The 13,366-nt window shown below is 41.0% G+C and overlaps 1 protein-coding gene across 1 annotated transcript; it reads right to left on the bottom strand.

The window, feature by feature from the left end:
- MPC1 (mitochondrial pyruvate carrier 1) lies at nt 1–13,239 on the bottom strand. Its single transcript, XM_068938942.1, has 5 exons — nt 13,051–13,239; nt 11,408–11,411; nt 4,956–5,052; nt 2,107–2,239; nt 1–1,367 (listed from the first exon to the last, which is right to left on the bottom strand). The coding sequence occupies exons 1-5, from the start codon at nt 13,119–13,121 to the stop codon at nt 1,349–1,351; spliced, it is 324 nt and encodes a 107-aa protein (XP_068795043.1). The 5' UTR covers nt 13,122–13,239; the 3' UTR covers nt 1–1,348.
- Between the last annotated feature and the right edge of the window lie 127 nt (nt 13,240–13,366).

The raw sequence follows: 13,366 nt of genomic DNA on the forward strand, positions 1-13,366 counted from the left end.
TTAATAAGGAAGGCTTTTACTTGACTATAAGTGACAAGTCTCACAGTAGTAGTCCCCGGTATGTCAACATTCAATAGCTTGGAGATAATGATGCAGTATTTACACAGATGCATATTAAGAACACTGAATTCAAGCTTGCTTGTCACAGCAGAAATACTCAGTCAAGTAGTCTCTCCTCTCCAGTCTCCTGGTTAAGAAAGAAGTTGAGTTCTAGGAATCAGCATTCACTGGACACTTGCCTGAACTCTTCAGGCAAAAGGTAAGACCATTATCCTGATAGTTTTCACTTCATGCCATTAAAATAAGAGGACATTTCATACTCGGTGTTTACTTTAGGCTGTAATATCATAGTATGATAAACAAAACTCTTCAGAATGTTGGAAAGATTTCTTGTCATTCAAAACATGTTTTATTGTTCAGAAACACTGCACTGCAATAAAATCCGTCATGTACATTCTTTGTCATCTGTACCTTCACATCAATGTCCCTTTCAGGCAGGTCAGGCAAGAAAAAAAACACTCTCACAATGAAGTCAAAACATTACTGAAAGGCATCCTTTGTCTTTCAGATCGCAGGCTCCCAACAAATTAATTTTTTGCCCAAATAAGAAATACAGATATCTAGAAAGACTCAAAGGGGAGGGAGGACACTAAAATCCTTTTAGAACTTCTTGAAGAAGAGTGACAGACTTTGCTGCCTTCCTTCAGTGCTAAGTTTTTACTTTTCCAATTTTATATAATGTGCGACTTCAATGCATGTAAATTAAGTCTCTTTACTGAGACAAGGCATGTAGTAAGGGAAGAGGAAAAGCTGGTTACTTCCAGGTTGCCTATCTACATATTTGTGCTTGTAGATCAGCAGCAGCTTGCTAAAGTTAAAAAAAAAAGACAGAAGAGGAATGAATGCACCCAAGTTAAATGGCTTTTAAGAATGTTAATATGGAGAACAATGATACCACCTACAGTTCTCTTTTAATGACCTCTGTGTTCATTTTTATTTGAAAACAAGTTTTTTCGAACCATCATGGGCCACTGACTTTTGCAGACCGTTAGTTAAAAGTTCCTTTCCAAGTATTGTTTACTTGGATGAGTAACTCCTTTTTAGAAGGGTAGTTATTAAGGACCTGTAAGGCAGCAAGACATTAAATACAATGGTTTACATTGCTGGATAACAAAAAAGGCAAGCTAAGAATTAATCAAGGATTATTTGGGGGCGGGGCATCATATTCATAAAGGTGTTTCAATTTTATCCCCATTGCAATCAACACAGCAACTGTAGATGGCAAATCTTCCTTGGTTGTAACTCAGGTTGAGCAGACTCCCTGGCTTTATTTCAAGTTAAGAGATTTTTAGTTCTTTTTCTCCATCCTGCCAAGAGAAGAACAGGTTTTGTAGGAATGAACGCCAAACTGCAATTACCAGCACAAATCTGGACTTACAGTAGAACTTTATGAGGGACACCTGGCCAGTGATTTATGCAAAACACTAGTCCACTTGCAGTTTTGCTCAGTCTCATTTTTGAGTTTACAATTCAGAAGGCTTCATCCTCTCTTGGTTCTGCATGGGCTTCTTGGAGAAGAGAAGAGCCATAGCCCTGACTCATCCGCATTGCTCGGGGCAGTGTCTGCTGCTCTACTAGCTACATAACAAGGCTGCAAGACTGCAGTCTGCTCCCCAGTCAAACTATTCTGGATCCCTCTTGTATGTACCAGAACAGTTGGCTTCGGCAGGTTTGGCTTGGCTTCTTTCAGCCATGCACCCCTTCCAATCTTATGGAGGTTTTCATCTCAGGAACTGCTTACTGAGATTAACACTTGTTGAATGACCACCAGGACAATACATTAAGCAAAAGAGAATAGCTGGCAGCTGATGAAAGCCCAGCCTACATCCATAAACATAAGGGTCTTCAGGCTCCCCTCCCCCCCCCCCCCAAGAACTTCAGTGGCAGTGCAAGCCAACAAATAACATTGCAGGCTATTAGCAACTTGTTTCTTCATTACCTTTTGCCAGCCTATTAAGCCCCAGGAATTTGCACCATAGGTAAAGCCACTAAAACAGCACTCCAAGAGTCAGTTTATGGTTTTCCCCTTATTTAAGTGGAACTTGCCTGTATTTGATCAGTCGTCCTCCTTGAATAAGTTGTGCAATTTCATTAGTAAAGTGGCATGCAAAGAGAAGCCAGTTTCTTGGCTGTACTTTGTAGGCAAATCTCATGAAAGTCAAGGAATAACAACACAGTGCTGCAAAACATGATAGATAGTTATGTTGAGGCATTAAAAATAATCTGAGATATCATTATCATACTCACGGAATACGTAACACACAGAATGCTTCTCAGTGGCATGTCATTTTCCACCAGTCCTAAAAACTTGCCCACTTCTGAGGATCCAATGCACAAAAAATGCACAACAGCACTAGCTTCCGTAGTGCAAGACTTACAGGGCTGCAACTTTCTGCAAAAATTGATTTCCTTATGCTTCCCTGTGATGCAACTGAAGTCTACCCAGGTTATTACCCAAGATATCTCTCAGCAAGAGGATAAAGAAAATCCTGTTAATCCCAGTGGGACACAGCCCTTTCCACACAACTGTTTCAACATTCCCTGTGCTAGGAAATTTTTAAAGTAATAGGTAGGTATTTTACACACAGTTCTTGCCAGGAGAGTTTAAGAGAAGAAGGTTCCCTTCCCCAGGAAGCCATATTCAGAAGCATAAAGCTTTGTTACCTACTTTCTAGGAAGGCAAGAAACAGCTTCAGTCTACTCTCTGGCTGCAAATGCATTTAAACGTGGGAAATTACAACCCAAGGAGTCATTAGTGTTGCAAAGTTCAGTTTTAATTTTCTGACAGGCTTAGCTTAGTCAAAACTAATTTCAGAAGGGAGCTGTTTTAGGAAAACTGCCTTTTTCCAGTACAAACCCTTTAAGAGGGACAGCTAACTCTCCATACAAGTAATAGCCTATATAAACCTGTAAAAAAACATATTCTAGAAAAAGGGCAGCTGGCACAATCTGGTAGTAGCACCATCAAAAATTCTATTGCAGCAAGTAGCATAAGCAGAACCACTTGATAGATGTGAACTTTTAACTGGTTCTAATTAGCTGTTTTATAATAAAATGACAGCTCAGTTGTGTGTTAAGAGATGCAAGAACAAAATGCCTTAAAAAAAAAATCTAGTTTTACATCCAGAATTTTTACTTTAGAAAAGAACTTTCTAAAGATAGGTTAAATGGCTTAAAGAACCACAAGCCATGTCTTTACAAATGAAGGGCTTAAGCCAAGCACTAAGTAACTGTGCCCAGAACTGCTCATTATATCTGTTTAGACTGATTATCCAGCAAAGCTGGAATTGTGTTAGCCCAGTGAGGTCAGGTCAACCAAGCAATGGCTTATTAAAATATCGCTGGTACCAAAGCAGTACAACTGTATATATGCAGTACAGAACCCAAGCTGGTAGACTCTATTCTTGTACCATGGCACTGATTTTTTTTTTAATTTCATATTATGAGGTCTTGCTCATTACTTGATTACACTTAATTATTTGCACCAACCACATGCAATTCCCTCAAGCTTTTAGAAGTCTGGTTAAAGTCTGTATCCACATACAGAAAATTTTTTAGTTTAAGGACAGCCTAGTAGCTATTTAGACTTTATAAACTTCTGTTCAGCTATGATTCGGATCAAATCCGGCAACAGGAGTAACTAGTTGCAGCTGAAGTTGTTAACAAGTAGAAGTGTTGGGCATTTCCTCAAACTTCACCCTGAACATTTTTCCTTTCTGAATGTTTACGTTATTTAAAATCATTTGCTTTCAAGCAATTTACTTATCAGCAAGTGCTTATTTGGAGGAGTCCGACATTTATACCAAAGATCCAGAACATGGACTTCTGATTTGAAATCACTGGGTTTGCTAGTGAGCTTCAAACTCTAAGTTTATACTTGAAGTGCAATAATCTTTGGACTGTGTGCATATCCCAGACAGTTATGGCAGAATGAGCATACAGTGCTTTTGTCTTAAGTGTCTGAACTTGGCCAAAATGGGCAGCTGCCACCAAAAAGCTATTTTGCAAAACACAGATTTGTTCAAATATGGTCATGAATACAGTGATACCATCTCTAAGAAGTAGATTAAGACACTGAATTACTTTAAGCAGAATCAAATGAATATAAGCTATGGATTTCCTTAACCCTAGATTATTTTGCTTGGAGGGGTAAGAAGAATTACTAAGCTATTAACTTAGTTAAAAAAAGAGACACACATAATAGTGGAATTAAGCTAGTACCTTAAAGCCACCTGATTCCTCAAGAAGCTGAACTACAGAATACACAGACAGACAACTAAGGAAAAGCTGTTTTTACTTTCCTCTGCCTCTTTTGGAACATTGTTTATGTATTTAAAAAGGAAGTTCTCACATTATTATCCTATTAAGAGTGATGCTAGCCTCCTGGAACTTGCAGGCAACTACTTTGGGAGGAGTTAGTCTCTCTGAGGTGCTTTTTGCACCTCAAGAGACCAAGTATTATCCTATCTTCACTTTGTCAGTGTTGCAATTCAAACCCCACACTAACCACAAAGTATTAATAGTGACCTTGATAGAAAGAATTGTGAGAAGAGATACATTGTGCACTAGTGCACGCAGTAGCGTAAGATACCAGAACAATTATAGTTTAAAAGAGTAATGACAGTTTTGATCACCACACAGACTTCTTCAAGCCCATACACCTAAGAGTTACTGAAAAACCCTTTGAAAGGGAACTCCTTTCAAAGAGAACTCAGCAACATTTCAATATCTCAGTTTTTGGGTGGCCTCTGAAGTTATATGGATAACAAGCATCACGCTGTGTGTTTGCTTTGATCACTAGTTAGTAAGCAATTAAAAATACATTCACAGCTTGAAGTGTGGAATATGGGTTTGGCAAACAGTTTGCTGACCAAAAAATCTCTTCCCAGCCTTACCAAATGTCATTCGGCCACTGATGATTTCTGGAGATTTCTTCATGTCATTAATAGCAGCAATAGGAAGTCCCCAGTTGGCTACCGGCCCCCAGAAGTGCTGTAAAGGAGAGAGGAAGAAAAGGAGAGTTACACAGAAACACAGAGCTTCTTCAGTATTCTTACAGGATAAATATCTACCTTTGTTTTCCTTACCCATACAAACTCCAAAAGCTCAAGGCTAAGGGTAGAATTCCAAGTTAAGACAGAGACAGCTTTTGAAATAAAGGAGAAAAAGCAAACCCTTGTTTAAACAGGATCTAGCCTTCAGGAAGAAAGCAGGTGAAACCTACTCCAAGTCATCTTGCAAACTGAAAAGAAACTACAAATCCTGTAAGGCTGCTAAAATGAAGTGCTATTTGCGCATTTCTACCTCAACCATCATTAAGCAGTCTCACTGCTATGTTCAGTATAACCTCAGGTTTACAGCTCACTCCTGTGCAAAACCTAAGCATGCATCTCTTTCAGACAATACTTCTCCGAATCCAATGGAAACAAGGGTTAAGTAAAACGAAAAACTGGCAGTTGGCAGTTTTGTGTTACGCTGAGAATCAAGAAGCCCTCAGCAATCATATTCCTCCAAATGGCTACACCATCTTTTTGGAACAGTGGGGCTATCCAATAAGTTGTTACATACACCTTCATTCTGCAACTGCTGAAACAACTTAGTGGCTGCCTAAGGCTCAATGATTAAATAGATGTAAGAGTAGGGGATGAGTTAGCTACTGTTGTGTGCATATACAGAAAACAGAGACAAGAACTAGAAAGAACCAAGTCTGAAGTCAGTCAGAAAACAGACAAAAAGATAGAAGCGTACTGACTAAGAGACCCCAAACTGTGGAAAAAAAAAAAAAAAGGGTTATAAGCCCAATTTCTACTATTGGGAAGAGAGAAGGCTTCAGTACAATTCTTCCTGCAGAAAAATGCATGCAGCACCTCCAGCAGCTTTTCCTAATGGAAAACTAAGGGTATGCAAAAGTGACTTAGGCCAGGTATGGTGAAAGAGATAAAGCTTTGCAGATGCCAACTAGGTATGTCTTGCAAAATGTCTGTTCTTTAGTCTCCTCCAATTGTAATACTGCAGGTATCCAATGATTTGGAATTGTCAAGGGACATAAGCTTCTTACAATCTGAATACCAGAGAGACACCCTTCTGCTAGGCTGGATGTTAGCTTGTGACACTACAGTTAGATTTAGATGAAGATTCATACTTCCTTCAGATTTGGGTTGCAATACAGCAAGTGAACTAGAACAGAACATAGGCAAAAAACCGTTAAGTTGCACACAATTTTGTTAGTTTAACCTTAGTGCAATATTGTGCAAGATGCGGTGCAGTACTTCTGTAAGTGTCAAAAGAACGTGCACTGGTCCAAACTCAGGTTCATAGCAAAAGTAGGTATTTAAAGTGTGTGCAGGAAATACGTTAGTTTTTACTATACTCCTACTGAGAGGAGAAAAAGAAAAGAAAGTCAACACTGGGAATGTTTAAAGCCTCTCAAGCAGCTCAGAGATGACATAACTGGAAAGAGTTGCATGGCTGCATGGCATTTAAACCTTACAACTGTGTTTAGATAGTGTAAAGGAATGTACTTGTAACACCATTAATACATAAAGTGTTTCCTGTAACAAAACAGGGATATTCACAGCAAGAGAAAGTCAGCAGCAGGTAGGATGCTGTGGTTCTGGAAGCTTTAATGCAACTATTCAAGTAATTTTAAAGAACAGGACAAGGACTTGCAACATACTTTGTATTTATTCAAATGCCATTAGAACATAAATACACCATAAAAAAAAAAAATCAGACCATGCCAAACTCAGGTTACATGAGCTGATCTTTCAACTGACATCATTATGTTGCAGCCAAACAGCAACCTTCCTCTGCTGACCAGAAAGCTAGATTTGCAACCTTTCAACTTGAACTGGCTATCTAGTTTTAAGTGCTCCAAGGCAAGCAATCCTTTGAAGTTTATGCACACAAGAACTAAATTGCACCTATGCAGTTTCTTTGGTTTACAGAGAAGGGCAAGAGAGTCTTCCATAACATTATGATTCATACTATAATAGTCATAAAGTACCAATTCCCAGTTTCAGGAGCAAAATGAAAAGTTAGGAGACAAAAGTCTGCAGTGAGAGTTACAATATGATGCCATTTACTGTCTGAAGTAAAGCTGGTTAAGAAGCCAGGTAATCGAGGTAGTTGATACCATTGCCGTGCAAAAGAATGACTCCAGATTTATCGCATCCTCTGCTAAGGAGATCAAAATTAAAGGAGTCTCCTTGATCTGAAATGAATACTTTAGGAAACATTCTGAAAGAGCTACTGATAGGTAACCTTAACCTCAGAGTTATAATTAAGTTTTATAAGTGTATTACCCCTGGATGTTAGCAATATGGCTTTTTAGATTCGGGCAAGTTCATAACAGTACTAGGGCAACAAGACTGCAAGCTACTGGACTAGAGTGAATAGGAAGCCCCCCCACCTTCTTACCGTACTTTTGAGTGGGCCATCGTTGTTTACCATTCAGAAAGTACATGGAAGAAAGAAAAAAGAAAAAAGTTAGTTTCCTTTATAAGCCATATAGGAAAAAAAGCTTATCGCAAATGGAAGAAAGGCAGAAGGAAGTCAGAGAAAATGCCCCAGCGTTAACCTTGATTAACAGCAGTATTAAAAGTCTATTTCCTTCAAGAACTGTCACTGTGACAAGAGTCTGTGGGCAAGTATTTTTTCAGTGGGATAAAAATCCCATTGTGGCAAGCGAAAGATCTTCCTCAGTCGACTTCCAAAGCAGCCAAGACCAACGCATCCCAGATCCCACCCCAAACTAGTTTCAGAGGATGTCAGAACCCTCCAAGGTTTGACCAGGACAAAGCTAAATAACTAAGGCTCGTCTGTGGAGGTTCTGAAGAGGTCACTTGTGTTCTTTGTATACCTGCATAAGTATGTCAATCCAAACCAAATCTTGCCCAAGAAGATCTTACTGTCACTATGTGCAGGCCAGCCACAGCTGTACTAAATGTGAGCTACTAACACATCTTCCATGGTCTAACACACAGTTACATTCCAGGCATATATGAGTTCACTTGGTTTAGTAACTATATGATCACGTAAGTTATTATTTAATTATCTGTGCCTAAGTGCTAGACTACAGCATGTCTTTAAGATCATTTGCTACTACATCTTTTAAAAATGCTTCAGAACTTTAACATTCTCTTTCTAGCAAAGATTCTGATATAACTCAACTGAGTTATGACTTTGCTCATTAGAGATCAGGCGTGAACAGAAAGCTTACTACTGACCAATTACTAATCATCAAGCACTATTTTGAGTCACAGAACATTTTAAAAATAGTCACCTTTCATCCATGTTTTCCATGTTCTCCGATTATTTTTTTTTAATTAACACAAGTAAATATGGTAAGCGAACAGTTGCATCTACTTCAGAAAACAAAGAAGCATTGAAAAGTATATCCAGGTTGCTATGAGCAGCAGGCTGATCCAAGATGCTTTGATAGTGTTTTTTTTTTTTTTTTTTTTTTGGAGTAGTCTAACAAATTGGCTTTTTGTTTTCTTATTACCTGAACTATAGCAACGACTAATGAAGTTCACAAGACTAACACATACTTCACTTTTCATACAACCTTAACTAAATGAGTTCAAAGCACGTCTCTTTCAGCCCATAGAAGTCAATCTCCATGTTAAAAATGGAAGTTGTTTTCACACAAGCAAAAGCCTAAAATAGAATCAGACTGACTGCTGCTAGTTTGCTATTTCACAGAACAGCAAACTGACAAGGCTAAGTTCTTCCAACTGTCCTCATATTCACATGAGACCGGAATAGTTATTATACTCTAGAACAGGACAGATCAAGGTTATAGCGACTCTTCTAGAAACAGGCACACAGCCAGGTTATCTCATTATTAGATATAGGGCATTTGTTGAGGATATCACTGCAAGTGCATGTGTCTACTCCTGAAATGATGTTGCCATCCCAAACTAGTTTAAGATTTGCACGCAGTCCCTTGATAAAGTCCCTTCTCAGCACACTGCAGCAACAAGAATGAAGGAGAAACCAGCTTGCTGAACTAATAGCGTCAGCATTAATCCCAGGTAGTCATGTGTTAGATCACTGATTGCTCCGTAAGACAGAAGAACACCCAACTCTCAGGCCAGATTATAATTAAACAAAGCTTTAAGATCTGAAATTAAAGAAATCACATCTGTTTCTGTGTGGAAGAGATTGTACAAGCAGAAACCCGGAAAGGCATGTTAGTGCCTCTGGAAACAGAATGCAGTCCACCTGGATTAGCAACTTGTGGGGAAGTCAGAATTCTAGCTTCAAACATGGTTTAAGAGATCAGACTACCAAGTTTAGGAACGAAGGTTTCAGGAAAGATAAACCCAAAAAGCTATGCAAAGTACAGAATTGCACTTGAACTCAGGCATATTGTACCAGCATATCACCAAATCCTTTCTCCATATGCAAGACTATAGGACTAGACCACTTTTGTGCTTCCTCATGGACACTTTGGTCTAGAAGAAAGGCAGGTATTTGTCATAGTTGCTTACTGATCAGATAGACAGGGAAACTTCACAGCAGTAATTAAGTATGTTTTTTAAAAAGCACTAAAGAGAAAAAGAACACTTTGAAGTAGTTAGTTTCCAGAACTGGACAACAGTTGTTCATTTATTTACTTGTTTATTACACTTTCTGGATAAGGGTCTAGACACTGTAAGAAGAGCCAACAGATAATCAATACACTGTGTTGCTACTACAATTAATTCCCCAAAGGCTATACTGGGGTAGATATAGTGTTCCAAGAGTATTATATGTATTTCCCCATACTGTCAATAGACATACGGGGAGACCAGAGACCATTCTAGAAACACAGATAAAGTATCACCCACCTGTCTCCCCACTGCCCCACCATCCCCTAAATAAAAAGGGGTTGTAGCCTTCTGCAGAAAAGGGTAACTTGTGAAGTTACATGCAGAACATACTGCACGCTGTCAGGATCCTGTGTGTTCCTTAATTTCTAGCATAGGCCTGTGGCAGGAATTTAAATCCTTGTGTACAGAAACTGTTTAAAGATTTACTAATGAGGAGAACTGAAGGTCAGCTAATTCTAGTTATACTACTAGATACAGTTTTAGATGGCTTAAGTCTAAAAAAGAGCTCATACTTTACAAGGAATGAACTTTTTATCTACGTTAACAGAAATGCTAGATTTATGTTACTGGAGGGTCAGCGTGAAGAGATAGTTCAAAATTGCCTCAAAAGATAAAGCCTCCCTGGCTGTTTTTCTGTTCCCAGAAGACTTTGGGACTACTTTCCTCACATAACAGATCCCAAGTAACCTAGGTTTCTACCATGAGAAGATGCGAGAGCTTGTCTATAGCCACCTATAGGTCTTCTCTGTCAAAGAAGGAAAGCTGTTTCACTGGACATTTTTCAAGAGAGATCACTTTGAGTTATTAGCCCAGGAAATAAGATGTCTCAGTTACCTATTACTGGCTTAGATAATATAATTTTAGTGACAGCTGTCACTTCTATGATGAGGGGTGGGGGGGGAAGGGGAAACAGCTTCAAATTCACAGTATAGGGAGCTACTGAGCTGTCACATGCTAATTAGCTGGTTTGAAATGCAGCAGTAGTATCCAACAAGAACAGTACAAGGGAAAGTATTTATACCTTATATTCCTGCTATGTTTACTTTAAATGTGTAAAGACATGATTACAGTAAAGCTATATTTACCTGATTTACAGTTATTCAAATCCCTATTAATCACCACTTACAAGAAGCCAGATGTGAAACTGCCAACAGGCTTAATTACTAATGACAGTTTTAAAAGCAATTTATCTTGTTTCTCTGTGCAAGATCCAAAAGCTAACTCATGATATAATGGTATTCTAATGCCAGGTGTATCCATCTGAAAGAGTAGTGTGTATTCATTACATTTGCTTTCATGATTTCAACTTATGAGGTTGAAACTGAAGCTACTTATTCTGATAAGTGTCCACATGTTTTAACTGCCCAAAGCCGTAATAATGGAAGACAAAGTAGTAGCTACTGTATTCATCAGTTCCACTGCTTTGGGTAAATTTAGTTATTCTATTCAGAGCCAAGCATCATTCTTAAAGCACAAAAAGGAGATGTCACAACAAACGACTGGATTCCTGGTTTCCCACAAGCAATCCACATGTTTATAAAGCCTTGCTTAATTGTAGTGATTAGACACCGATTTCTAGTCCTGATAACTTAGGCATGTTCTACCTAAAACACTCTGAGAAAACTCTTGCTTTGTGAGCAAGACAAGAAGGGCATCTTCTTCATGACAGGAAGCAAGAGAGTCCCAGAGTCTGGTGAGGAAAGGGCCTTCAAGAGAAGTCTAAAGAGATACAGGTTGAAAGTATATACGGTACTCTTTTCATAGCAAAAGGAAACTGAAGTCTTCTGTTGACCGTTATCTGAGTTCTAAACTCAACATAGGGCACAGCCAGCAACTTGGATACTAGTCTCCATGTATGGAGGAAACAGAGACAGAAAGTCACACTGGATGGAACAACCAACTTTAGCCCTTCACTGGCACACGCAGTAACAGCAAGTACAAATTAAGCCTCTTGGTGAGATAGATCTTTTCTGGAATTTTTATACACAAAGGAAGAATCCTGAGGAACACTGGTTTTGCACTATCCAGTCTTATTTAGATAGCTTACTTCAAGTCTAGAATTAGAGAGACACACAGCTGAAAGGGTTTATTCCAGCTACCTTTTCAGTCATGTACAGTCCTTCCTTGGGAAGGAAAAAGGATACTGCTACCAACTACCTAGTGTGTTAGGAAGCAGCCATTATCAGGGCTGGATTTTAATTCGTAATAAAAAAAAAAGAGAGAGCGCACGAGACTGTTGTTCTACTGGCCATTAACATGCTTTGTATGTATTCTATACAGTTAACTACACATTAATATTAATATATCCTCAAGACTTTTCAAGAATAATCCACACAGAAGTTTGCACTGACCTTTCCTCATTTTGCTTCAATGAAATGACTCTTCCTTCTCGTGCTTTGCTCACCTATTCACATCTTTTGCTCCACAGCTTCTACGAAACTTGCTTCTACAAGTACTAAACAAAATTCTGTGCTTACTAAGCCTCTACATTACAATCTCTTCCACGCTAGCTTACACCATCTCCTCCTATTCCATGCACTTCAGAGATTGTCTTTCCCAGATAAGCAGACGTCCTCCTACATGCCTGCTCAACATCAAACATCATTCGCAATAAGTGTAGGTGGCAACTATAGCAAAAGGCTGCTCAGTAACTTTCATTAGAAGAGCCCATTTTTATTTGCTTAGAGTTCTGTCAAACTGCTTGCGAGCCAAGGATGCTTCAGCCTGTCTGCTTGAGAGCGAGTTCTTGTACAGGAGTTCAGACATGTTTATGTAAGCAGCCCACTTTTTACATTACTGCTTTCAGTTTTACATCTTACACAATTTCACTCCGAGGTGCCACATCCCTTACTACAGCACACAAACTGAAGTTTGACAAGAGCCTTCGGCTGTTAGGCCACAATCCCATGAAAGTGGGACTCAAACTGCTGAGGGGAAAAAAAAAAAAACACACCAAACCCTATCTATTTACACAACCTTAGATAGGTAGATAAGTGTTTTTTAAGACTCCGTCTATTACCGAGCGTGCCTCCACCCACAACGGAACCGAGCTCTTTCTGCGGCCGTTTCCTGTAGCCGCCGGGCACGACCGAGGCCCCCGCGCACACCTGGCGCCACGTCCCCCTCTCCGGGGACCGGCCGCCTGTCCGCGACCGCCGCCCCCGGCGCGCCGGGGGCTCCAACACCACGGGCGAGCGTGGAGGTGCCGGCCGAGCGCCGCCTTCCCGCCTCAAGGTCGAGCAGCGGCTCCGCGGGGGCCGCGGCCGGCAGCCAGGCGGCGGGGCCGGCGCACACCCGCGCAACGGCCGCCCTCCCCCGCAGGCACCTGCGCGCCGCGGCAGCGGGGGGCGCGGGGCCCGGCGGCGACCCCGCGGAGCGGCGCGGCGCTCACCTCATCAAGTAGTCCCTGAACTCCTTGCTGCGCACGTAGTCCACGGCCTTGCGGCCCAGCGCCCCCGCCATGGCGGCCCGGCGGCAGGGAGGGAGCGCGCGTCCGCCCGCTCGCCCGCCCGCCCGGCCCCACGCACAGCCGCCACCGGCTCCGGGGACACCACCCCGCGTGACCGCCCGGTCCCCGCTTTACGGCAGCGCCCGCGCCGACGCCCTCTCCGTCACCGTGGCGCTCTCGGCGCCGATTGGCCGCGCCGCGCCGCCTCCCCTCTTCTGAGGCGCCCAGAGAGGGAGAGGGTGGTCATGGCGGGGAGGGG

Source organism: Struthio camelus, chromosome 3 (genome assembly GCF_040807025.1).
Source record: "Struthio camelus isolate bStrCam1 chromosome 3, bStrCam1.hap1, whole genome shotgun sequence".
NCBI lineage: Eukaryota > Metazoa > Chordata > Aves > Struthioniformes > Struthionidae > Struthio > Struthio camelus.